This window comes from Tasmannia lanceolata, unplaced genomic scaffold (genome assembly GCF_043159265.1).
Source record: "Tasmannia lanceolata isolate RefF3 unplaced genomic scaffold, GAP_Taslan_0.1 ptg000018l, whole genome shotgun sequence".
Taxonomy (NCBI): Eukaryota; Viridiplantae; Streptophyta; class Magnoliopsida; order Canellales; family Winteraceae; genus Tasmannia; species Tasmannia lanceolata.
Window position 1 is genome coordinate 32,305,723 of NW_027518695.1, and position 26,724 is coordinate 32,332,446.

At 39.8% G+C, this 26,724-nt stretch overlaps 1 protein-coding gene across 2 annotated transcripts in view; it reads left to right on the forward strand.

Annotated features, from left to right (window-relative positions):
- KEA3 (K+ efflux antiporter 3) overlaps positions 1-26,724 on the forward strand; it is a 92,642-nt gene that overhangs the window by 668 nt on the left and 65,250 nt on the right. For both annotated transcript variants that reach the window (XM_077358700.1, XM_077358699.1), the window contains exons 2-4: positions 4,879-5,238; positions 21,744-21,845; positions 24,489-24,569. In XM_077358700.1, coding sequence (XP_077214815.1) covers positions 4,879-5,238; positions 21,744-21,845; positions 24,489-24,569 — 543 coding nt within the window. The remainder of the gene's footprint in view (positions 1-4,878; positions 5,239-21,743; positions 21,846-24,488; positions 24,570-26,724) is intronic.

Sequence of the window (26,724 nt, forward strand, 5' to 3'; positions counted from 1 at the left end):
GTTTTCTGTTTTTTGCTCAGGCTTTATTGCTTGAATTTGTTTTACACGAAAAAACTCATTTGGCGCATTTTGGTGATGTGGATTTGTTCTTGTCTTGTGCTTGAGTGTGCTTTACATGAAGGAAATTCAGCTCCTTTGGCGTTTGTTGGTGATTTTGATTTATTCTGTTTTTGTTCTGCTTTTATTGCTTGTATTTGCTTTCAAAAGGAAATTCAACTGCTTTGGCATTTTTCTTGATGTCAATTTGTTCTGTAATTGCTGTGGTTTTATTGCTTGAATTTGATTTACGGGATGGAAGTTAAGCTTCTTTGTCACTTTTTGGTGGTGTTGATTTATTTTGTTTTGCTCTGGTTTTATTGTTTGAACTTGCTTTACATTTATCATGGTGCATAGCACAACGCCATAAACTGAGTATGCTTTAATACTAGCGAAAAACTAGTTTAAAAGAGATAAATTTCCAATCACATTAGACCTGTAGCTCTCTTATTCTTCAAAAGACTAAGTTATCTGTATCATATCGAGTCCAAAACTTCTAGTCACCCATCTTCTGGTAACACATGCATGATATTTTAGGGATGCAACATATATCATGCATAAACATGTTTTTGAAGTCAAACTGAAAAAAAATGATGTTTCATTCAGTATGCACAGAATGCAAATAATATTTGAACTTTGTAGTTTTCATTGTTCACCATTTCACATTGTTCACCATTTTGATGTTTCAACTTTATAGTTTGCATTGTTCACCATTTTTTTGGTAGGTAATCTGAGATTGATACTCTGACCTCATTGTTGAAGAACAAAGCCTTGACAAATTGAGCTAGAGGCTCAATCTCACCAAAAAGGAAAAAAATTCTTCTTTCTTTGTACTAACCATTGGCTGCTTCATCTACACTTTCTTAGATTTTCAGAAAGGTTGTTCTTTTTTTTTTGTTGCTTATGCTTGAACTTTGTAGTTTGCATTGTTCACCGTTTTGAAGTTTGAGCTTGTTGAGAAATCTTTCGAGCAAAATCCCATTCGATCCTGCACAATTAAATGGAATAGTAAAAATAAACAAGCTAGAAGATGCTTATATCAAGATTTTACGCGGTTCGGCCAAGATGCCTACGTCCACGGGTAAGGACACAATGTTCCACTGTGAGAAAACAAAATGCAACAATTATAATGGGATTAACCCGCAGCCCTTTCCCTTGCCCTTTCAACCAAGATCTTAAAAACCCAAGAGGAAACTCTCTACCTCTCTGTCTTCCTCTCTCTCTGTCTCTCACCTCACGCACCATGCCGTAGCCTCTACTTTTGCCTTTGTTAGTTGCCACAAAGAACATGAGAGATATTATACTTAGGTTTTTTAAAAACATTAACCAAGCCTCTTTCTCTTTTGGCTTCCACTGAAATCCCACAAAGCCGTGGGAAACAAGGAAAGTCCCAACAATATCAATCTTGGCTTGTATACTAGCCACCTGAAGATTTTTCGTTGATGTGCCTATTGGTTCGTTGTTGCCGCAAACCATCATTGGCGTTTTGAAGTGCCGGCTACACACCATTGAATTATCCTTGTTTTAACTCAACTTGACTCGATCATCATGGCTAAATCACATGTGTATGTGCCAACCTGTTGACTCACCTGGTCAACCTTGGAGAGGGATTCAATCCGTCCGTCCTCCCTATTACAGGAGTTATCACCTCCTCACTATTGACTGGAATATGGAAACCCTTCTTTGCACCAACTGCAAAAGAGACTTAATGCATACTTATGTCATGCTGTTTCCAACTCCCAGATCTTAGGAAAACTAGTCATCGTGTCCCCAAGAAGGCGATACATTTCACCACACTTCTCTCCTTTCATCAGAATCATACAATCCCATGTAATTCTGATGGCTCCACCTATACCTGAATACCTGCAATCCTTGGAGTCCAACCTACTAAGAAATACTAGATTCTTCCGTATCTTTGAGACATATGCCACACCGTCCAAAGTACGAACCACTCCATCGAACATCTTGATTTTCACTGTTCCAAAGTGGACCTGTTACCAAAGGCAAAGGCAAATACACATGCCCTCATCTTCTGGAATCTATCAAAATAGTCTCTCGTGGAGCATACTTGAACAGAGTATCCTGAATCTAGAATCCATTCATCATGAGGAGAAATGTGTTTACTTGTGGAGACTGTGAGAACATCTCCAACCATTTGGCTTTGCTCATTATTTATTACCACCACAATATTTGCTGGACTATTATCAGACTTGTTAGCTCGCTTTGGACATTTCCGCTTCATGTGACCGTATTCATTGCAACAGTAACATTACACATCCTTTCTGCTGACCTTGGATCTTGACTTGCCTTTTTCTGACCCCCTGCTAGACCACCTTCCTCTTTGTGATTTCCACAATGAATAACCAGTTCATGCTCTTGACCAACATCTTGATTAGGTCTCCTCATAGTCTCATTTGATAAGGGCGCCGTCATGACTTCTTCCAACTTCACTGTAACCTTACCAAATAATAATGTAGTCACCAGATTATCATACAAATCAAGAAGTGAAGTAAAAAGTAATAAGGCTTTGTCTTCTTCCTTCATCTTTTCTCCAACCTTCTTCAGCTAATCCACAAGCCCTCTAAACACACTTATTTGTCCAGAAGATTTCTGCCTTCTTGCATCTTCGGTCCGTACTACTGCCACTTCAGATAAATTCGTCGGCCACAACTTCTCCCAAAACTTAGGCACCGATTCTTCTCACATAACGTTCAACATAACATTAACCACATACATAGTTGAGTTGTATAGACTGCCTTCAACTCAATGTCTTCCCAATCAGTATTATCTTTCATCTTCTCCTGCTTCTCATCCTTCCCCTTCAATCCCTTAGCCAGTCCTTGTCGAACAAGGATGTCTCTCGCCTTCATCTTTCATAGGGTAAAACTATCCTTTCTGTGAAACCTATCGATGTTGAAGTAGATAGAACTCGACTTTACTGCCATCTTTGGTCACACCACACCTCTAAACAACACTACAAATTTGGTTGTTCCGCACAAAGTAGAAAACCTAGAAAAGACAGGTAGAAAATCTCGATTCCACATGCCGATAATGTAACCAATCTTCGATTGATATAATAACTTTTCAAAATTATAGAGAAATACTTGTTGCAGAGCACCATGTCCAACGAGAATCTGTCAAACAATCTTTCTAACTCCGATGCTTCACTTTGACAATGATCCAACCACAACACCCACTATCGTTTCAACCTCAACTCAACCAACGATCTCTCCAACCACAACTTTGATACCACTTGTTGAGAAATCCGAACGGCAAAATCGGATCCAATCGTGCACAAAAAATGAAGTAGTAAAAATAAATAAGCCACAGCGTGCACACATCGATATTTTACGTGGTTCGGCCAAGATGCTTACGTCAACGGGTGAGAACACAATCTTCCCTTATGAGAAAACAAATACAAGGATTACAACAGGATTAACATGCAAATCCAACCCTTTCCCTTGTACTCTCAACTAAGATTGTACCCAACAGTACCCAAGGGGAAAAACCCACAAGAAAAACTCAAGAGGCTCTCTCTCTCTCTCTCTCTCTCTCTCTCTCTCTCTCTCTCTGTCTTGTCTCTCACGTCACTCATCAAGCCGTAGTCTCCACTTTTGCCCGTTAGCCGCCACAACTTGGTCTTTGAATATTTGTACTTAAGTTTTCCCAAACCAAGCCTATTCTATTTTGGCTTCCACCGAAATCCCACAAAGCCATGGAAAACAAAGCAACTCCCAACAGAGCTTTTCATCCATATTCAATGTTTTCTTGCATATTTATATTCAATCATTGACATACATTTAAAATTGGGCTATTTATATCCCTTCAATTAAGACTCCCTCAAGACATGTCTAAAGATTTTTGCAAGTCAACTTGGATTCTTGTCTTCTTTGTGTCAAGTCTCTGGGTTTGAACCTTAAAATTATATAATGATGGTTAGACAAGTGGGCCTTGTGCAATCTAGTTTAATGGTTCAAGTTCTCTCTTTCTCTCCTTTGGTATCACTTTGGAATAAGATTTCACTGAGTTTCAATGTGTTCTAACATGGGAATTAAGAGGATAGTTGTTTTGAGAGCGGAATACCCAATTGTTGAATCCAGCAAGTTTAAATTCAAAAGTGCTGAAAGGTCACCTGGTGAATTGCTTCAACATCATCACATAGTGTGACTCTCATAAATACTAGGTTGTGGAGAAACCACTTGTCTGAACATCTTCACTACCAAAAATTGATCAACCACTTTTCTGAACAACTTCACTCCTAAAAATTTGATTGGCCATGCTTTTCTCGGACCTCAAGTTCACATGTGTTCGAGTGAGTTTCTCAAATACGATGGTGGTTCTTTTCTTATTTAAACCATTTAAACTCTGCAGCCTCTACAAATTCTTTTTTTTTTCCTTTTTTTGGTTGGGGGGGAAGCTGGGATTGAACCTCCGACCTCAGGGTTGAAGAACAAAGCCTTGACCAATTGAGCTACAGGCTCAATCTCACCAGAAAGGAAGAAAATGTTATTTCTTTGTACTAACCATTTGGCTGCTTCATGTACACTTTCTCAGATTTTCACAATCTTTTCTTATGCTTATGCATGGAATAGTGGCTCTCTGACCTGATATTGCCTTTTAAAGTCTGTAATTTACATTTTGTAAGTCTCAAAAAATGTTCACAATCTCTAATATCTTATTTCCCTTGGTCATTTTGCTTATAATACTTGGTATTCCTTTTCTTGTTTTGTTTGTCCAATATAAGAGTTAACGTATTGTGTGCTCAGCATGTTCTTATTCATGCTTGGGATAAAATTCCTGTTCTGGACACTGATCTATAACATATGGTTTCTTATCTTGTAGGGCCATCCCATTCTATATCAGATCATCCCTACAAGAGCCTATCCTCATAATTTCTCAACATTGAATAGGAAATTTTTTCCTGACCCCTCATTCCATAAGCAACAATTGGTTTCAATATCAGGCGCTGAAAGTTGTCAAATAAGTCATTTGTCGTTTGCTTCAAAGAGTACAATTTTTGGTGAGAGAGGCTTTTATGATCGTGGCCGCAAACAAGCCTATCAGGGAAGATTTAGGATATATGCCGAGCTTGATGTCGCCACTGCCGTTGATGTTATTAATGATTTAGGATTGGATACTTTGACATTTTTAGCTGTGACTGTTATGGTTGTGCCTGCATTCAAGATCATCAGAGCTAGTCCGGTAAGTCTTTAATATTTTTTGTTTCTTCATGAAGATATACTGCTTTTCTACTAGTTAGCTCGGTATTCACAATACTGCCTGGTTTTAGTAATGTATCCCAGAAATTGGAATTCTTCTCTGTCTAATGGAAGACATATGCTTTTTTCCTATTGTCGTTACTGTTCCATTTCTATATCTTCCTTTTTTATACGAATCACTTTGTATGGTAATTAAATATTTTCATTGCCTTAAATATTTTAAATTTGGAATTGCATGTTTCATTGAATTGGTCAATGTATACTGAAGTTTCATTTTCTCACTTTTAATAATGATATTTTTTGGAAATATACAGAAAAGTATTTTATAGGCGCAAACCTCGTTTGGAATGAGTACAATTGGAAAGAAAATGAGGAAGGATGGGGTTCTCCTGAACCTGCTTGATGGTTCACATGGCATCTCATACCAGTAGATCAGAAAACCCACATTTGGAGATGTGTTGATCGGGAGTGTGGTATACCCTAGTCACATCTTTAAGAAGATAATAAAAGCGTGCTTGAGGATATAAAATTATATACAATTGCCATTACTAAAAAATGCAAATATCCATCTACAACATCCTTAAAGTTTGTGATTTTAGAACATTATGTTATTTGGTTGTTTGGTTATACTCGGTTAAATTGGAACAAAGGGTGTGTTTGGTTGCACATAAGCCTGGATAGCTTAGGGTTTTTGCTTGGAATTTGGGTGCCATGTCAGCAAAACTCCTTGTTTGGTTGGTCAATCATTGCATGTCTGCTGATATGTCACCCTTGTCCCCTCCTTATGAAATCCATGCTAAAATCCACAAAAAAATGTGGAATTTTGCTTGGCTTTATTGGGAATGATGTTTTTTCTCTATTTCTCTCTCGTCCCTCTCTCTATATTGATAATGACACCCCATATCACTACTCTATGAGGTTGACAACCAAACACTACTTACCACTATTCTACGAGGTAAGTTCTAGGTAAATCTAATGCTTGTCTCCTCCCACGTTGTCTACTTACACCAGTTTTCTACGAGGTAATTTTAGATATTGTGCCTATTTGGTTGTTCTTCCAATAGGAAATTTGACAAAATCATTATAAAAATGGGCAATATTAGACAAACCAATTGGTCTATCTTTTTTTTGTGTCTGCTCTGCTGATCTGGTGGACCACAACAGTAAAGCCCTTTACCTATCTTCTAGCCATGATTGGATGATCCTAAGTCAGTGAAGACAGCTTTATCAAGAGGCATCGTAAAGTATTTTAAAAATGTTTTTTTTGTTATTTTTTATAATGGCATTGATCAACGACTTAAGATCATCTGATCATTGTCAAACTAGGGGTAATGGCTGTTAGATATTTTCAAAATGTTTTGGGTCAATTCAAAATGTTTGAAAGTGTTTTATCAAACAAAAACAGAAATTAAAACAAATTTTCAAAGAGGGCCGGTCGACCGCGGATGTTCAGTCGACCGCGGATTGGAATATGGAAATATAAATGATTTCCAGAAAGGTATGGCCGGTCGACCGCGGTTCTTTGGATCGTAAAAAATAACAAGTCCAGAAGCATAGCGGCGGGCGACCGCGGCCGCGTGAAAATCTATCCGTTGGGAGAAAAATGGACACATCTTTTCACTTCCAAATTTGAATCTTTTCGTGTCCTTTTGTTTCCCAGCAGTCATGGATGATTTCAAACTCAATGGACACTTTCTGGATGCTCCAAATTAGTTATATCGCGAAGAGGTGCGATCTAACGGCCATTGTACAAACCAATCTAAAGGGTACTTTGAAGGGATGTTTTTAACATTCTAAAGGGTACTTTGAAGGGATGATTTTCACATTGAAAAGACATCTATGGCTCTATAAAAAGAGCAGAAAATCTGTCTTTTAATAGTTAGTTATTGCTGAACTTTTCACTCATTAAATTCCCCTACTTTCTTGTTTTTAAAGATTGAGTTTTATACAAAACAGTGCACTAAATACTGTTTTACTGCAGAAACAGCTTTAGTGAATTTCTCTAAGGCTTGTAATTCTTAAAGGGCATTTTGGGTTTGATTCCGCTTGTGCAAAGCATCGTCAGACATTTGTAGGACATTCCTACAAGGCTTCATTGTATCTTGGAGGCAATTCGCGGATCCCCGTTGCACACTAATGGTGGGGGCGAAATTTGTCTTAAGGAAAGCGATTACGCGCCTTGAAGCATCATTACTTGTTGATCTTAAATCTCCATCCTCAACAAATCCCACCAACAATGGCTTGGACAAATGGTGGTCCACCAATCACCATAAAATATCATGCCTACGGTCAGCCAGTTTTGTTTACTAAGAAAAAATAAAAATAAAAATGGTAACTAGGTGATTATTCTAAAGAAATTCACCCAAGGTCACCCATTCTTGCTATATTTGATTTCTTATTTCATTTGGTTGATGTACTTTCTTTTGGTATTTGTTAAAGTATAAATGATTACATAACACTAACTCTAACAGCTTAAGCTTTTGGAGTAATTGGTTGTTTCACACTGTATCAGAGCTATTGCCTCACAACAAGTCTTGGGTTCAAAACCCAACAACTCCTTTATATTAAAAATCCACGTGTAAGGCCAACCCAAAAGAGGGGCTACACATGAAGAGAGAGAGAGAGAGAAAAAGAGAGAGAGAGAGAGGGGTGTGGGGGTGTAAAGTATAAATGATTAAATAATGCCAACTCTAATAACTTAAGATTTTGGAGTAATTGGTAGTTTCACATATTAAAGTATAAATGATTAAATAATGCCAACTCTAATAGCTTAAGCTTTTGGAGTAATTGGTAGTTTCACATGGTGTCAGAGCTATTGCCTAATGGTAGGTCCTGGGTTCAAAACCCAACAACTCCTTGATATTAAAATCCATCTATACAGCCAACACAACAGAAAAAAGAGGGGGTCACACGTGCGGGAGAGTATTAAGTATAAATGATTAAACGCCAACTCTAACATCTTAAGTTTTTTGAGTAATTGGTTGTTTCATAGTATTGACCTACTCGGTTGCCATTCTTTTTAATGAAATCCATGTACTTCTAAAAATAAAAAATTCACCCAAGTTCATTAAAGGAAGAAACGTAAAGAGCCTACCCAATAATCATGCCTCTATTCTATCCAAATTCAAAAATGTTGGCTCCTAAGCTTGCCTAACTAGAGAATAAGGAGATAATATAATGGTCTTACAGGGTTGTGTTTATTGAATCCTTTTTCTAGGTGTGGACAGGAAAAGAGAAATAATGTAGAGAAACCTCAATTCTTGTCATGTACAAAATTTGACCAAACTAGCTCTGCCTCTAACTACATGTTCCACTTAGTATATAGTATACTATCCAATTGCTCTGTGTTTCATAATCCATTGTGCATGTGTTTTTACTATCTGCATTTTGTCTCCGCAAAACCAACGCTCTTTGTGAAAGGTGCTTTTCACTCCAAAAACATTGATTGCCCCTGCTACTAAATTTACAATTTCATATAATCATACTAGCAGACATATTGGGTATGTCAATAGGACTTTGGGAAGAAAATAACTCACCCACCCCTCAATCAAACCGTTGTTTAACTGATGTGGACTAAAATTGGCCTAGGAGTTTGGGCTTTTGCTAGCCTAGGATAGTTAGGTTTATTGATTCATGTGTGTGTTTACCCTTGTAAGTGTGCGTAGTGGCAGGAATGTTAGCATGTAAGGGGGATGAAGGAAAGAAGAAAATTAAAAGTAGGTTGGTCGTGTGGTGTAATAAAGGGAAGCTTGGGGATGAAGAAAATATGTGAAGCATGCCAATGGGCTGCCCATGTGGACTGGCCATGTGGTTGTTGCAACCAACCAGCCAGTTTAGCCATGCGGTAAACTAGCTCTTGCTGGAATACTTGCCAACACAGCAAGAATTGATTGGGAGAAGTTAGGATTCTAATTTCCAAGAAGGGTCGAAGATACTTAGTGTTGAGAGATGTAGAGAAAAGAGAGAAAGTAAAGAGTGAGAGAAAAGATTGAGTTAGGGTTCTCCCCCTCACTCATGTAATATAAATAATAAAGAGTGAAGTACAAAGACAAGTATGCCCTTGGACATTACAATAAAGACCTAAAGACCTGTTAACACTCCCCCTCAAGTTGGAATGTAGATATCTAACATTCCTAGCTTGTTACAATTATCAACTAACTTAGCTCTACTTAGAGGCTTCGTGAACATGTCTGCTAATTGATCTGTAGATCTGGTAAACACGGGAGATATGTAGCCTCGCTGAATCAAATCTCTAATGAAATGACAATCCACTTCAATATGTTTGGTCCTCTCATGGAAGACTCGATTCGTGGCAATGTAAATGGCGGATTTGTTGTCACAGTATAACTGAGCTGGAGAAGAAGAAGGAGGAGGAAATCCAATCTCTGAAAGTAAGGAACGTAGTCACATGAGTTCCCCACATGTATGAGACATAGCTCTATATTCTGCCTCGGCACTGGATTTAGACACGACATCTTGTTTCTTACTTCTCCATGAAACAAGATTACCTCAAATAAAGGTGCAATATCCTGTAGTAGACCGCCTACCAGCCGGAGATCCTGCCCAGTCTGCATCAGTGTATCCTTCAATTCTCTGGTGCCCATGCCTCTGAAATAACAACCCTTTACCTGGCGAACTCTTCAGATATCTCAATATCTGAAGTACAGCAGCCCAATGTGAAGTGCGAGGTGAGCTCATATGCTGGTTAACAGCGCTAATTGCAAAGGTAATATCTGGACATGTAACAGTAAGATAAATGAGCTTACCAACTAACCGTCTGTATCGCCCTAGATCTTCTAACAGGACTCCCTCCTTAGGGAGTAATTTCATATTCTGGTCCATAGGAGTTGAGGCAGGCTTGACTCCCAAACAACCTGTCTCATCAAGAAGATCCAGAACATACTTCCTCTGTGAGAGGTAGATACCCCTAGTCGAATAGGCAACCTCAATGCCCAGGAAATACCGAAGACGACCCAAATCCTTAGTAGAGAACTCTGTCTGAAGGAAGGATTTGAGCCTCTGAATGCCACCTGTATCGCTACCAGTGATAATGATATCATCGATATATACTATCAACAGAACACAACCAGCCTGAGACTGAAAACTGAAGACGGAGTGATCAACTGCGCACTGCTTCATGCCAAAGCGAATAAGTATAGCACTGAACTTCCCAAACCAGGCTCTCGGAGATTGTTTGAGACCATAAATGGATTTCCTCAAACGGCAAACAAGAGAAGATCTCTCCCCCTGAGCAACATATCCAGGAGGTTGCTCCATATAGACCTCTTCCTCCAAATCACCATGAAGAAAGGCATTCTTTACATCCAACTGATGAAGATGCCAGCCATGATTCACAGCAAGGGATAGTAGGGCACGGACAGAAGGAATTTTCGCAACTGGTGAAAAAGTCTCGCCATAATCAATCCCATATGTCTGCGTGTAACCTTTGGCAACAAGTCGAGCCTTTAGGCGCTCAACTGTGCTATCAGGAAGGTGCTTGATTGCATAAACTCAGCGACAACCAACGGGGCGAGCACCATATGGTAGAGGGACCAAATCCCATGTCTGATTGGCCTGCATCTCAAGATCCATAGCCGCCCGCCAGTCTTGATGATCAAGTGCATCCTGTAGAGTCTTAGGTAGAGAAATAGAGGACAAAGACGAAACAAAACTACGAAATACAGGGGTGAGAAAGTTATAAGACACAAAAGAGGAAATGGGATGAGCAGTACTGCGAGACCGAGTGCGAGAGGCAATGGGAGAGTCAGAATGTACCTCAGAAGTGGGGATCTCCGGCTGAGATGATGATGGCTCGGGCGGGGCTGAATGAGCAACAGATTTGGTCCGACGCTGATACTGCTTCAATGGTGGAGGTAGAGGGACTGCATAAGGCGCTGACGTCGGCATAACAGTAGAATCAACTGTAGGGTAGGAACTGGACACCGGAGGTGTAGAAACAGGGATGAGATCAGGAAGAACCGGAAGAGGAAGAACAGGAGTATGCGAGGAATCCTCCTGAAGTGTAGAGGGGGAGGGATCCAACGAGATGGACGGACTAAAAAATGACTGAGTCTCAAAGAATGTAACATCCGCCAAGACGAAGGATCGTCGCAGGTGAGGGCTGTAACAACGATAACCGTTTTGGGTCCGAGAGTAACCTAGAAAGATACACCGTTCGGCCCGAGGATCCAACTTATCTAATCCTGACCCAAGAACGTGGACAAAACAGAGACAGCCAAAAACTCGAGGTGTAAGAGGGAAATGGTCAGAGGTAGGACGGAGAATTGAGAACGGAGAGGTGCTACCAAGGACCGAAGAGGGAAGCCTATTCGCCAGGTAGCATGCTGTGAGTACAGCATCAGGCCAATAGGTCTTAGGGACCCGCATCTGAAAGAGCAGTGTCCGGGCCCCATCTAACAAGGAGCGAAGCTTCCTCTCAGCCACTCCATTCTGCTGAGAGGTATGAGCACATGAGGACTGATGAAGAATGCCTCGCGAAGAGAGGAATTCCTGAAAACCATTTGAGTAAGAGAAATATTCCTTTGCATTGTTAGTGCGAAGACATTGGATAACACATGAGAATTGATTACTAATTTCAGCATAGAAATCACGAAACACAGAAAAAACTTTAGAACGATCTTTTATTAAATAAGTCCATGTCATACGTGAATAGTCATCAATAAAGACCACAAAATAGCGAAATCCAAATAAAGAGGTAGTCCTCGCAGGACCCCATACATCAGAATGAACAAGAGCAAAAGGGTGTGAAGCCCGACTAACAGTCCTAGAGGGAACTGGCACACGATGATGCTTCCCAAGTTCACAGGCCTCACACTGAAAAGACCTAACAGATGAAGAAGGAACGAAGGGAATCCTGCGTAAACGCTACATAGACGGGTGACCTAGACGGCAGTGCCACTGGTATGCATCGACCGAGCCATGTAGAATCGGATGGGACGGAGTGCAGTCAAGACGATAAAGGCCATCCACCTCACGGCCCGAGCCAATCGTCTTCCCAGTTGAGAGATCCTGAAAAAGACAATATGAAGGAAAAAATGAGATAGAACAATGAAGATGCTTTGTTAATTGACTAACAGAAAGTAAACTGAAAGGTGACTTGGGGACACAGAGCACAAATGATAATGTAATGCCCGGTGAAGGGGAACAACTGCCAACACCAGTGATAGGAGGGGTACTCCCATCAGCAAGAGTAATAGAACTTGAAACAACATGATGAAAATCATGTAAAGATGAATGGGTACCTGTCATGTGATGAGATGCTCCTGAATCAATAATCCAGGAGCTAGAACTAGAGAGGAACGAAGCAGGAGAACTACCTGGCTGAACAAGACCAGCAGTAGGAGGGCGGCTGGCAGACCTGAAACGCTGTAGCTCATTGTAGTCGGCACGAGAGACGACTATCTGATCGGTCGGAGTAGCCAGTAGTGTCTGTGAGGGGCTGTCAATAGGAGCAAGCGAATCTGGAAGGGCAAGATGTGCAGTACGGCCCTGACAAGGATATGGAGTGTGACGCAGCTCAGGATGAAGATCAAAGCATGTCTCATGATAGTGACCCTCACGCCTACAATGAGTACAATAGGGCCGAGCTCGACCTCCACGGCCACCCTCTCGGCCGCCGCCATGTTCACCTCGGCTAGTATCGCGACCACGACCGCGACCAAAAATGCCTCCTCCTCTGGAAGGGCGGTCAGCGGCTCCATAAGCAGCAGTAGTCGAGACATCCATGGGAGTAGGAACAGTAATGCCAAGTGCACACTGCTGAGCTCGTAAAAATACCTCCTGAAGAGTGGGTACAGTACCAGACCCAAGGATGTGCTGTCGAAGATGAGTGAACTCTGGTCCAAGACCCTCAAGGAATGAACAACACGGAGCTGATCCCGTTGTCTGGCTGCCGTGGTAAGATCAGTGGTGAGAGGCATAAGAGCATCCAGCTGCTGGCAATAGGAGACAAACTGTCTGTAGTAATCATGGACTGTAGAATCACCGCGCTTGTGACCCATCCAGCGCGAATAAGTGTCAAAGAGACGGGCGACATTCCCCTCACCAGAATATAATGCCACAGTGTGCTCCCATACCTTTTTGGCAGTAGGGAGATCCATCATGGTGCTAGCAATGGCAGGGGTCATACTCTGCCATAGAAGTGTACGAACAAGGGCATCATCTACATCCCAATCATCAAAGGTAGGGTCAGTCTCAGGAGGGGGATCACGACGAATAATAGAAATACTTCGTCGGGCCTTCAGATATGTCTCCACAACAATCTTCCAAGTCAAATAGTTGGATCCATCAAGACGGGAAGTGGTAATCGGTGGGAATGACGCATCCACCGAAGACAAAGACGACGACGCAGCCTGACGCGGCTGGGAACTAGTAGCCATAGCTGGAGTACGAATAGTAGGGTCCTCAATATGAGGGGTATCTTCCATAACAGACTTGGAAGAAGATTGAAGAGGACCAACAACGAGCAAGTAGAGACAAGGATGAAGACTATAAGCAAGCTAATGGACCGTGGCTTCGTGAGGACAACATATGCATTAGGGAGGCATGAGATAGCCTCATGACATAAAGACAAAGTCGAGACAACTTCGGGCCACAAACATCGCAATGATGTAAGTACAAATCCAGAACAACACCATGAAGATAGTGATCAAGCCGAACAAGAAAATCTAGGGCATAGCTATGACCAAAAAGAAGAAGAAGAGATTATGATGGATCAGATTAGGTCAAGGAAGAGTGGGGAAAAGAGGGTACTGTAGCGATGTACTGTAGCAGTACTGTAGCGATTCACTGTAGCAGTACTGTAGCGATGTACTGTAGCGGGTATTGTAGCAAAGAATGGAGGGGTTATGGTTAGGGTTAGGGATGGAGAAGATGGAGGTGGATGTTAAGGTTAGGGTTAGGGAAAAAAGAAGGAAAGAAAAGAAAAGAAAAGAAAAAAAATGGCCCTAGGCATCCATGCCATATAGCTCTGATACCATGTTGAGAGATGTAGAGAAAAGAGAGAAAGTAAAGAGTGAGAGAAAAGATTGAGTTAGGGTTCTCCCCCTCACTCATGTAATATAAATAATAAAGAGTGAAGTACAAAGACAAGTATGCCCTTGGACATTACAATAAAGACCTAAAGACCTATTAACACTTAGTTTTTATATACATAAAGGAGAGCCCTCCTTTGCAAAGAAGTTTTTTGAAGATGTTGGAAAAGACTCTGAATGTGGAGTTCTCCATGGGAGAGAGGTTGTGTTTTTCCTTGGATATGAGAGGTCTCTTGATTTTAAGATACCTCCAGCCTCTATCATGTTGTTTGTGATTGTAATTCAGTCCTATGCACTAAAAAGATTCAAATATCTACTTGTTCTTTCCGGTTTCGAATTTCATGTTTAAAATTCCTGTTTTGTGTCCATTTTTTCTTCATTACAAACAATTAGTTTCTTCTTGAGAATCAACTGCACTCCTGCATGGAATTGAAATAACGTTTACTTCAAGATCGGTTTTGTTTGCTAAGGAATTGACATCCTCCATTTTCCTTGCGTGAGAGTTATGTTTCCTTTCATGATTTTTGTTTCTTGATCTGTTCTTCTCAACTCAACTCAACTCAACAAAGCCTTTGTCCCAAACTTGTTGGGGTTGGCTAAATGAATCCTTTAGAAAAATTTCATGAAGAAGGTGAAAGGAATCTACCCGGCTCAAATTGACTAAGTCTAATCCTGGCCCTAGTTGGGTTCGTCTATGTGGATAATTTTCTTGATCTGTTCTTAATAAGTCAAATTCCTTGCTGCTCGCATGTCATGGAGATCTACGAATTCTAGGTTTCTACATAGAGCTATTAGTGAATTACAGTTCCATAATTGTCCAATTTGATTTTTTTATCCTACAATTCCACCTATGCTTCTCATGTTCCACTCGGTTCTCTTATAAGTCACAATTTTCCAGTTTAAATCTCCTAGGTTCATTGAGTCCTTGTTATTTCTGAGCATTGTATTTCTGAAAATTGGAAGGAGAAGATTTTTTTTCTCTTCTGGACGAAAGAATCCTTGGTTACTGTTCATGTGAGTGGAGATTTCCTTCCATGCTTATAAAATTTTCCTGAAACGACCGAAATGTTTCCGTTTCCATCCTCACTGAAATGAAATCTCAATGAATTCCTTCCACATCATTATTTCCGTCGAATGTTTTGATATTTGACCGAAATTCCCAAAATTTGACCAAGATGATCAGAACGACAAAAAATGGAAAGATGTTATGGTTTGCATTTCATTTAATTTCATTAATGTGGAGAATGATATTTGGTAGGCATCATCATAGAACTGCCCAACAAAGTATCATAGGATGTCATGAGTCATGACATAGAGTTAGGGTCCTTGGAGGGGAGACTGGTTATTGGATTTTCTTATACTTCATTACATTGTACTTCTCTATTGACTTTACTATTCCAGACAATTGCAACAACACTTGCCACTCGGCGTTTGATGTGATTGAGCCATTATTGATGGCTTTCTAACCAGTATGTCTTTGTGCTTATTCTAGCATTTCCCAAAATTTCATCTTAAAATGTCATCATTTGCATAATATTCCATAATTTTACAAGATTTCCACTGAAACCGAAATTTTTCCGTTTTCGTGCTGGCCAAAATCGAAACTGAAATTTATAACCTTGTTTCCTTCGAAATTCAAGATTCACATTGCAAACAATTCTGGAAAGAATTGGCTACTACTGAGATTGATGTTCGTGTAATCTGGATATCCAGCGTCTTGATTCAATCCAGATCTCTAGATCAACACCAGAAAACAAGATCTGGACATTTTTTTTCTTGTACGGATCTTTGATGCATAGCTAACTCCAATCATTACCTGTCCTCTGGTCCGTTCAATTCTGAGTAATTGTTATCAGAAACGTACTGGTTTATAGGTGTAGAAGCTTAGTATTGCCAAGCTTTAAGTCGAGATATCATGTCAGCGTGCACGCACATACACACGCACACACATCTCTCGATTTTCTGTTCACATTGGAATCCTCCTTTGTGAAGGAGGCTTCTGTCAGATTCAGCTCCACCGCAAGTGCAATAAAGGATTTTTCAAACTTCCCTTTGCTAAGAGCTTCCGTCACGCAGCTAATCAACATCATCTGGTATCAGAGCAAGGCTAAGAAGAAATTTCATTCTTCCGCTGTCCTGGTGCTCACTTTATCCATCCTTTTCAAGTCTTCAATACAGATCCCAGTTGAACCTTAACCTATATCCAGCAGAATTTAGTTCCTGTTACAAATCTGTAAGTAAAAGAACAAAAATTGCTTCAGTTTTCAGAAACTTGAGCTGGTTGAGAAAAAAGCTCTATTGAAATTTCCAGCAGTGACAACAAGTTCCAGGATTGGAAATATTATTGAATGTGCAACCTGAATCAGTTCAAGCTTCCTAACTCAATCCTGGAACTTCTTCTGACTGTTTGCTATTCATCAGATGTCTGTGACTCAGAAAGGCAATTGTCACAGTGACACCAATGTAACTGAGTCTCAGAGATCTGGTGTACAATTGCCTTTCCGCTGCACCCATTGAATAGCCAGATGCTGCTCGAGAAAAACACCACGATCTCATTCCAGCGACCGATCACTACCCGAGGACAGTGCCACCACAGTCCTATACTGCAACTTCTTTTCAAGGTACTGAATTCAGCAACACCAGAAACTGCTGCAATTTGTTTTTCAACAACGAGAAGAACTAGCTACAGAAGTCAGTAACAATACAGAGAAGCCGAGCACCAGTGGTTTTTTGTTTCAGCTACTTAGATTTCAGCATCTAGGTTCTTTCATCAGCTGCCATTTTCAGTATTTGAGCCAGTCTGACACCTATGGCACCGCCCTACGTTCTGCGTTTCTATGGCTATGTTAGTGATGAGGCTGCTTGTATGTGATAGAGATTATGTTGTTCTGAGCCATCATGAGAGCGTTAGGTGCTCCGGAGTCAAAGGGGGGGGCATCGAGTCAATGTGCCTCTATTTGGGAGGGATTATCATAACGCAGGAAAATCTCCATTCCACAAATGGGAGGAGGTCTGTGATGAATTTATGAGGATGTTTGCACCAGTGATATATATATATATATATATATATAGAGGAAACTGTTGGGGAGTGATCCAAACCATTCATTTGCAAGGCCTTATCATAGATAGGGGGTGTACCAAAAATCAGCTCCATAGGATCATCCTAACCCCTCCATTTGTGGAGGACAAAAATGGGGCAGATTTGTGTCTGTCCATTTTTGTCCTCCACAAATGGAGGGGTTAGGATGATCCTATGGAGCTGATTTTTGGTACACCCCCCATCTATGTAAGGGACTTTCAAATGAATGTTTTGGATCATCCTAACAAAGTAGGCCCCCATGTGATTGGGCAAGCTAGCTCACCATAAGTTTGGTGAGCTTAAGCTCACCAACAGTTTCCTCATATATATATATATATATATATATATATATATATATGTGTGTGTGTGTGTGTGTGTGTGTGTGTGTGTGTGTGTGATATGAGAAAAGTGTATCTACTCGATCGAGTGGATAACTTATCTACTCCGTCGGCTTAAAATACTGTGGGGGCCACATTGTTTGGGTGATGCAAACCATTCATTTGATGGGCCCTCACATAGATAGGATGTGCCCAAAAATTCAGCTCCATAGGATCATCCCAACCCTTCAATTTGTGTAGGTTAAAATGGACAGGTATAAACCTTCACAAATCTGTCCATTTTTTACCTCCATAGTTCGTAGGGTTAAGATGATCCTAAGGAGCTGATTTTTTGGGCACACCCTATCTATGCGAGGGCCTATCCAATGAATGGTTTGGATCATCCAAACAATGTCGGCCCACTTTATTTTAAGCCGACGGGGGGTCGAGTGGATACCCTTTTCTCTCTCCCTCTCTCTGTGTATGTGTGTGTGTGTGTGTCTATATATATATATATATGAGGTATGCTAAGTTGAGTGGCACCCTTGCAAAGATGGGAAAGGCTAAATTCACAATGGTGGCATTCAACCAATTGGGGTGCCCTTTCACCCCAGTTTTGCAAGGGCACCCCTCAGTTTAGCATTCCCACACACACACACACACACACACACACACACAGATATCTATCTATATATATACTAAGCACGTAACTTTCCATTTTGTCATTCGTCTTTTCCAGGAAATTTTTTTTGGAAAAGTTTTCCGATCTGCTAGCCACCTTCTCCGAAGGCTACGTCTCGCCCGTCCTTTGCGATTGTATGTGTTTAGAGATTTGTCTTATTAGCCGTGTTGAAAAACCTCACAGAAATACTATGTCTGGAAATGTGGCTAGCAATAATAACTACCGAAAATAACCTTCCCATAATAATCATTACGTATTAAAGTTTTGTAGGGAAATTACGGACCAGGGTGCCTGTATATGACAATTACGAAAAAAACTACCGAGAGGATGTATTGAAATATGACAATTACGAACAAACTACTTTTCCTTATGATTTTTTGGGATATAACGACTCCCGCACACCTTCCAAAATATTTATGAACTCCGGGCACCTGAAAAAGAACACCATATTATGGAAACCTCTATAGATTGGACGACTAGGATCAGCCTATAAAAATGATTTTACGGGCACCACCTATTGATGTTGTGTTCCATCACATGGACAGTTTGGATCAACCTATGATGGAAACTTCTACAGATTGGACGGCTAGGATCAGCCTGTGGAAATGATTTTACGTGCACGACCTATTGATGTTGTGTTCCATCACATCGACGGTTTGGATCAACCGATGATGTCGTCCGTACGGTTCTTTGTCAGCCCTGACATCGACGGTTTGGATCAACCGTTGATGTCGTCCGTACGGTTCTTTGTCAGCCCGTGCATCGCACAGGTTTCTTACTAGTATATATACTATGCACGTAACTTTCCATTTTGTCATTCGTCTTTTCCTTGAAAGCCATTTGGGAAAAGTTTTTCCACCCATAATGATGGCTCTCTCTTTTAGCATTTGATGCTCACTTGAGAATTACAAAGGCACCCATTAAAGCCACATAATTTCAATCCTACCCCCTTCCTTTATGCGTTTGTAATTAAAAAACAAGTGGAAAAAGTCCAAAAAACAGTGGACAAAGTCCACAGTGATGTTTTGCCTTAGAAAAATTACGGACAAAGGGTAACTGTATATGACAATTACTGAAAAAACTACAAAGAAGAGGTGTACCAATATGACAATTACGAAAAACAATACTTTTCCTGAATATGCTTTGAGGATATTACGGATGCGGGGCACCTTTACAAATATTTACGAATTCCGGGGACCTTAAGAGGAACAACATATTATGCATAGCATGGGTTGCCCACGGGTCTCTATTGGATACGGCCCTGCCGTGCCGTCCATTTTACATGGCCTTCTTTAGTGGATAGGGCCCACCTTTTGCACATCATTTTTTTATTGTTTGGGTCTCACCACTTTAAACCCATGCATAGCACGGGCCCACCATTTTACAACTCATGTACTCATGTGATGGGGGCCCATTAGTTTACACCCATGCATAGCATGGGTCCCACATACTAGTTCCATGCATAGCATGGGTCCCACATATATATATATATATATATATATATTCAGCATCAGCAGAGGATAGTACATGAGACAAAAATCCGATGCAAAGAGAATGAGTCAAGACAATTGTGATGAAAACGTGAGGATGCAGACTTTCGTGAACGGCAAGCCAGAGTTGATGTGGAGTGGGATAGGATCAAGGCCGTTGTTGAGCAGTTGCAGAGGCGACGGACTCCAGAGCATGCACCTTCCTTTCCCACACTTGAGACCGAATTTATGGATGATAAAATCAGTAGCGAGGAAAAGGAAGAGGCTGAGGTTTCTCTTGTTTTTGAGCCTCCTACCACTGTTGAGAAGCCGACATGGCAAATTGAAGATCAACTTGAGGCCATTACCACAACCGAGTAAATAAATGAATGGGAAGTAGAGATTGAGACAACGGGAGAGCAGGTTGCATTGATAACATAGTTTTGCGCTGAGACAGAGGAGTCTAGTACACAGGGTGAGATTTGGGAAGATTGTTGATCTGTTTTTGTCGATACAAAGGCGAATGTGTTTAATGCTACATGTGCAGAATTTGATACAGGCATAGATCAAGATGAGCCGGATGAGTTAGCAATGGATTGCTTAGATGCTGTGATGACAAAGGGTATTCTTGATATAACAGAGGATGGTGATTTGGATTTTGCCTTAGCAGGGGTGAGCCTTCTCTTTGATTATGGCAGTTTATTAAGGTAGAGATCAATGATTTGTGAGAAGTGATACATGTCAGAGGACTTTATTGACCTAGAGTACAAAGAAAGGACAAAACACCATCAATATTGAACTGGTGGTGGGTGCCATTTCCAGGACCGGGTTGAGGTGATTTGTTCGACGGGCCTCGAGGGACGGGGCTTGCATTGGAAAGATTTGTATTGCCTCCTTTTGTTAGTTTTATTCATTCATGTGTGTGTGTTTACCCTTGTAAGTGTATAGTGGTAGTCTGGTAGCAATGTTAGCATGTAGGGGGGGCGGGGGGGACGCGGGCGGGAATGAAAGAATAAAATTAAAAGTAGGCTGCCCATGTGGTGTAATGAAGAGAAGTTTAGGGAAGGAAGAGATTCCTTTCCCCTTTAACTCACAGCGACTCAAAATTTGAAATCGACCTTGTTAAGAATTAAAAAAAAAATTCGTTGTTCAATTTGTATTCTCTTGTCTTCAACACTGGGAGCAATGACTGATAATGATCTAAAACTCTTCCCAGTTGCGTTAGAGAATAGCATAATATACCTTTGTAGACATCTCTCATTGAATAAGATTTGGTATATCCTGACAATAGTTGCTAGTAATGTCATGTTTATGGGAGTATGTTTTGGCTATCTTAGTCCACTCGATCATTTGTTCTTGTGAAAGAGATATTGTATTTGGAATGGAAGTTGCTATCATTGCCTGTTTTTCATTGTTGCTGTGTTAATTGATGTCCAATTCTGAGGCTGCTGCCTTTTTTACCGTAAAATAATTTCTCTCCAGAACTGAGTGAGCTGTCCAACACTTATTTCTCATTGGATCAAGCACCTACTCGATTCGTTGTCATTTATATTTTATAATCCACCAAAGTTATTTAGAATTGATTTTAAGTGTACAATAGTTTTAATTATCATAATTACTGTATGACTTCTTTACAAGGTGGAAGTTGAGATAGCTTTATTGCTATTGTAAAGGATTGACATGTCTTAACAATTCCAGTGATATTTTTTCAATGATGATAGCTTTCTTACAATTTACTGGATTGATGTGTCTTAATGGTTCTAGTGGCATTTTTAAATGATAATTGAGATCTTCCAATTGGTTTCAGATATTTGTAGAGGATTGATGTGTCTTGAACGTTCCACTGACATTTTTTCATTGATAATTGAGATCTTCTGATTGGTTGCAGATACTGGGTTTCTTTTTTGCTGGTGTTGTACTAAACCAGTTTGGCCTGATTAGAAACATCACAGATGTGAAGGTTCTGTCTGAATGGGGGATCCTTTTCTTGGTTAGCTCAATTTTCTTTTACTGTTTGTTCTCCGTATAGGAATACTGTTTTGTTTTCTATCTGTTATGTTGTACATCATTCTTGTGAACTGTGTTCCCTGCTACCCGAATTTTCATATCTTGTGCGTGGCTTATCTCTAGATTCCTAGCTAGTAATATTGCTCTACTCTTTCATCATTCATATTTCAGAATTCACCACATTATGGTTTCATATGGAAAGACCATTTTGTCACTTTATGACAAGGTACAGTTGTACCAGGAAGTTAGATCTTCAGTCTTTACTTTATAAATGACCTAAATGACTTGAACCTCAGTGAAGTTATACACTGTTACAGCCTCTTACTCTTGAAAATAGCTTGGTTATTGTTTCTTCTAAAGTAATTCTTAAAGAAATGTTATCTGGTTGGACTACTTGCTGTTGCTTATTCTTGATTTTGTGGTCGCTATTTTACGAATCTTGTTATCAGGAATTAAAATTCTTGCAAGTATGTTACTTAGGATATCTTCAACATTTTGTTTTTTGTGGGATTTTATCAGGAAAATGTGAGGAGAAAATATAAATAGGTAAAATATAAAAAGTTAGACAGGAAAAGGGCAATGAAGTTGTAATCAGGGTTTAGTTATAATGAAGTTTTATAACTTATGATTTGGTATTTTCATCCGCAAAGGCACGAGCTGAGGGTTTGTTTCTTGTTGTAGGCAGGCCTAAGCATCGAGGCTTGGAGCATAAACCTCACATATTTTCTGATTTTTAACAGAAGTTATAGTAAAAGTAAAAAGGAATACATTTTAATGATGATAGTCGAAGTTTCATTTTCTAACCATAAATCATTGGCCAATTAGGAATCAGAATCACGAATGTAACTCAAAGGTTGTTCTGTAACTATTTGTGGATATTTCCAAGAAAAATCCCTCCTTTCACTGTATAATAACCAACTTGCACCCTTTTTTTTTGAAATGGGACAACCAACATACGCTCTTAAACTCTCTATACTTCATGACACTCCAAATCCAAAGAAACTCAATATTGTAATGAACTATGCAAGGGGGGTTATTTAATGCCATTATATTTTAAGCTATAAAGGCATTCTTATTTTTCTCTTTCTACTTCCTCTTCCTCCCTTCCCTTGTATGAATCTCTCAAGGTGCTTTCAGCTTGGTATAGAGCATAGGGCAATAGACTGTTGTGCTCACCAAGGTTTTAAATTTCGGTTTCAGTCGGTAGGGAAACAAAAACATTTCGGTTTCGGTGGAAATCTTGTAAAATCACGGAAACGTATGGAAACATATGCAAATGATGAAATTTTTTAATCTTTTAAAAAATAACATATGTAAATGATGAAATTTGAAGATGAAACTTTGGAAAATGCTAGAATAAGCACAAATACATACTTAGAAACAATCGCATAAGCAAGAAAGCCATCCATAATGGCTTAATCACATCGAACACCTAGTGACATGAATTGTTGCACATGTCTTGAACAATAAAGTTAGTGAAGAAGTACAAAGTAACAAAGTATAAGAAAGTACAATGACCAGTCTCCTCTCTTCTCTCTAAGGAGTAAGGAGCCCAACTCTTTGTCAATGCCAAATAGAGTTATGCGATATTATTGGTCCCATGCTGAAATCTCATGCATAAGATATGGTTACTTTGCTGTGTAGTTCAATGATGTTGCCTACTAAATATCATTCTCTACATTAATGAAATGAAATGAAATGCAAATAATAACATCTTTCCATTTGTTTGTCGTTGTGAACATTTTGGTCGAATTTCAGAAATTCAGATCGAATTTTAGGAATTTTGGTCACAATTTTGGGGAAACAATGACGTAAAAGGAAATCATGTAGATTCTGTTTCGGTGGGGATGGAAATGAAAACGTTTCGGTCGTTTCGGGTAAATTTCCATGGAATTTAAACCATGACTAGGAATAACAGACATATACGTTGCAACCATGGAATTTACCTATTCATATGGCGCAACCACAGGTTTACTATCCTACAATCATCACGAAAAGGGTTCCAAGAAACACGAGGTATGGGGACCCTAGATTTGAAAAAATCTGTTGGATAAAACAACAAATCTCTATTCTAGAATTCTCACAGGTGACATGGCAACCTTCAAATCAATGGAAAAGTATGAAGGGAGATCGACCAATGGCTCTGGTATCCATTCAACTGATGATGTCTGTCGTATGACTATAAGTCAGCACCAACAGTCTTCTCTTCAAAAAAATGTAGAAAGAAAGGGAGTGAGAGCGAGATGGAACCTGCAATGGTGTGACCTTGATCTCAACCCTATTCCCGATATATGTCTTGCTCTGGTACTGTGTTGGAGTTAAAAGAAGGTAGACAGAGAAGAACGGAAGAAAAAAATAAGACGTGTTTTGGAGGAAATGGGTCATTGTTACAATTCGTGGAGTGAACCTTTATATTATTCACTTTCTCAAAATTACATCACTACCGCTAACAATTTATTCATGACATGTGCATTACCTTCTGCACGAATCTTAAGTTTTGAGTAAACTGTAATTGAGAAATAGCTCTTCTATAAATACTCATATTTATTTAAGGTGCTTGAGCTTGCTATAACTTGTTTTAGAACATATGGATTGATTTCTTACCATATTTCATCCTCTTTTGCAGCTGTTTGAGATGGGTTTAGAGCTTTCACTAGCACGCCTAAAAGCTCTTGCAAAATTTGCTTTTGGCATGGGTTTGACCCAGGTTTGATATTAAAAAAACTCACTTCTCAACTTTCATTGTCAATAGGGATAACCAGCCGTGAATCACATAGTGTATTTATTAATTACTTCTAATTGTCAACAGCTTTCCATATTAGCTGAAATGTATTTATACATGTCCCCTTTATGCGTGAGAATGTGTTTTTCTTAATTTAAATGTAGAATACAAGAAACAATAAATTCAGAAATACTGATAAGGTACTAAATCATCACATTCAACAATCATGCTCTAGTGTTGAGTTCAATTGAATAATTGAGAGTTTAATAATAACAGTGACATGATCAATCTTTGAAGGGGCATGCTCATGGAGAATCTGGTTACAAGACATCAAGTTTTAGCTTTCCTTACCAATAGATTAGCTCTCAACGAAAAAATATTCAAGCATTTGAGCAAATGAGATGAGGAATGAATAATATATAAAAGAAATAAGTCTTCGTTTCACATTTTTGCAATTTTTATGTTGCAAGCAAACTTCCACTTACCAATATTACATATCTAATTTAATGGTTTTTTCTTCATTGCGTTCAGACTTTTTAACAAAACTCTTCCAAATGCCATTGCAACACTCTTTATGAAACTGGGCTGGGACCCCTGTGGTTATTCTAATTGTTATCATATGCAAAAGGGTAATTTGATAGGTTCTCTACATTATTTCCCAGGATCATAGGTCATTCCTTCAACTGATTATTTTGTAAGAATCATAGAAATTTCCATTCTCTTCATGTGTACGTGAATCATTTTACCATTGTGATTATTCAACTTCATTTACGAGAGGACATGGAAATTGTGCTATTGAAGAAGAGTTCTAGTCCATCTTATATAGGAGAACAGCCACCAGAGAGGACACGAATTTCCTTTAAAACTTCATATCATATCTATCTTTCAATGAATGTCCCAAAGTCGTGCATCAGAAACCTCCTTGAGTAATTTCACTCAATTACATGGCATTAGAATCGCTACCTCGTTGCCACAGAGAATGAAAACGTGGCATTGCCTTCATTTGAAAATGCTCTTGCAGAAACCAACTTGGCCGTGGTAATCCTTATCGTTCTTGTCAAAGTTTATTTTCAACCATTCACTATTTTCTTAAAAAAAAAAACCACTTCGGTATTCTTAAAGTCTTTAATTGTGTCCACGTGGACATAATTGCATGATGCACCATGTCCTGACACTCATAACGGTGCCTATTTTTTAAACGACATGGTGGTTACCATGAAAACAGCATGCTGTGATATTGCACAATGTGAAAGTGGCTAGACACACTCTCTCTCTCTCTCTCTCTCTCTCTCTCTCCACACACACACACACACACACACACATATAGGGAAATGATTTTAGCACTCCACTCTTTTGATATGTGGCGAAAGCTTCTTGTCGTTTAGTGTTTAAAGGGCTGTCAAAAGGTTATTTACAGTTCCCAAAAAGCTCTGACAAGACCATGTAAAAACAAAACGATATGTTGCTTTCGCGACATATCAAAAGAGTGGAGTGCTAAAATCATTTCCCAAGATACACACTCAACTCAACAAAGCCTTCATCCCAAACTAGTTGGGGTCGGCTAAATGAATCCTTTAGAAAAATTTCATGAAGATGGTGAATGAAATCTACCTGGCTCTAATCCTGGCTCTAGTTGGGTCCTTCTACGTGGATCATATATAAATTGTTAGAATAAGCCTAGTATGGCCAATCTTGTCATTGTACTTAGTCTCTTATTATATAAATAAGTCAGTGAGGGGGAGTCTAGCCCTAACTGACTATTCTCCTTTTCCTCTACCTCTCACGTAGCATGGTATCAGAGCCCTAGGGTTTCCGATCCCTAGGGACAATTGCCAGCCTTCATCTTCTCCATCTCCTCCATCTCCACCCAAAGCCAAATCCATCTACCGCCCCGCCTCCAACCCATCTTCTTCCTACCTACAACAACTTCTCCACCCAAAGCCAAATCCTCTATCCAAAGCCAACTCCACCTACGGCACCCCAACCCCCATCCGTAACCTTACGGAAACCCACCGTATCCTTTACGGAAGCCCCCCATCCGTATACATCTTCCCTTCTCACCCGTAACCAAAACCCCCCGTAACTCAACCTCATCTCTCGGCTGGTATCCCACTCCGACCCTCTTTCTCCCATCCCTCCC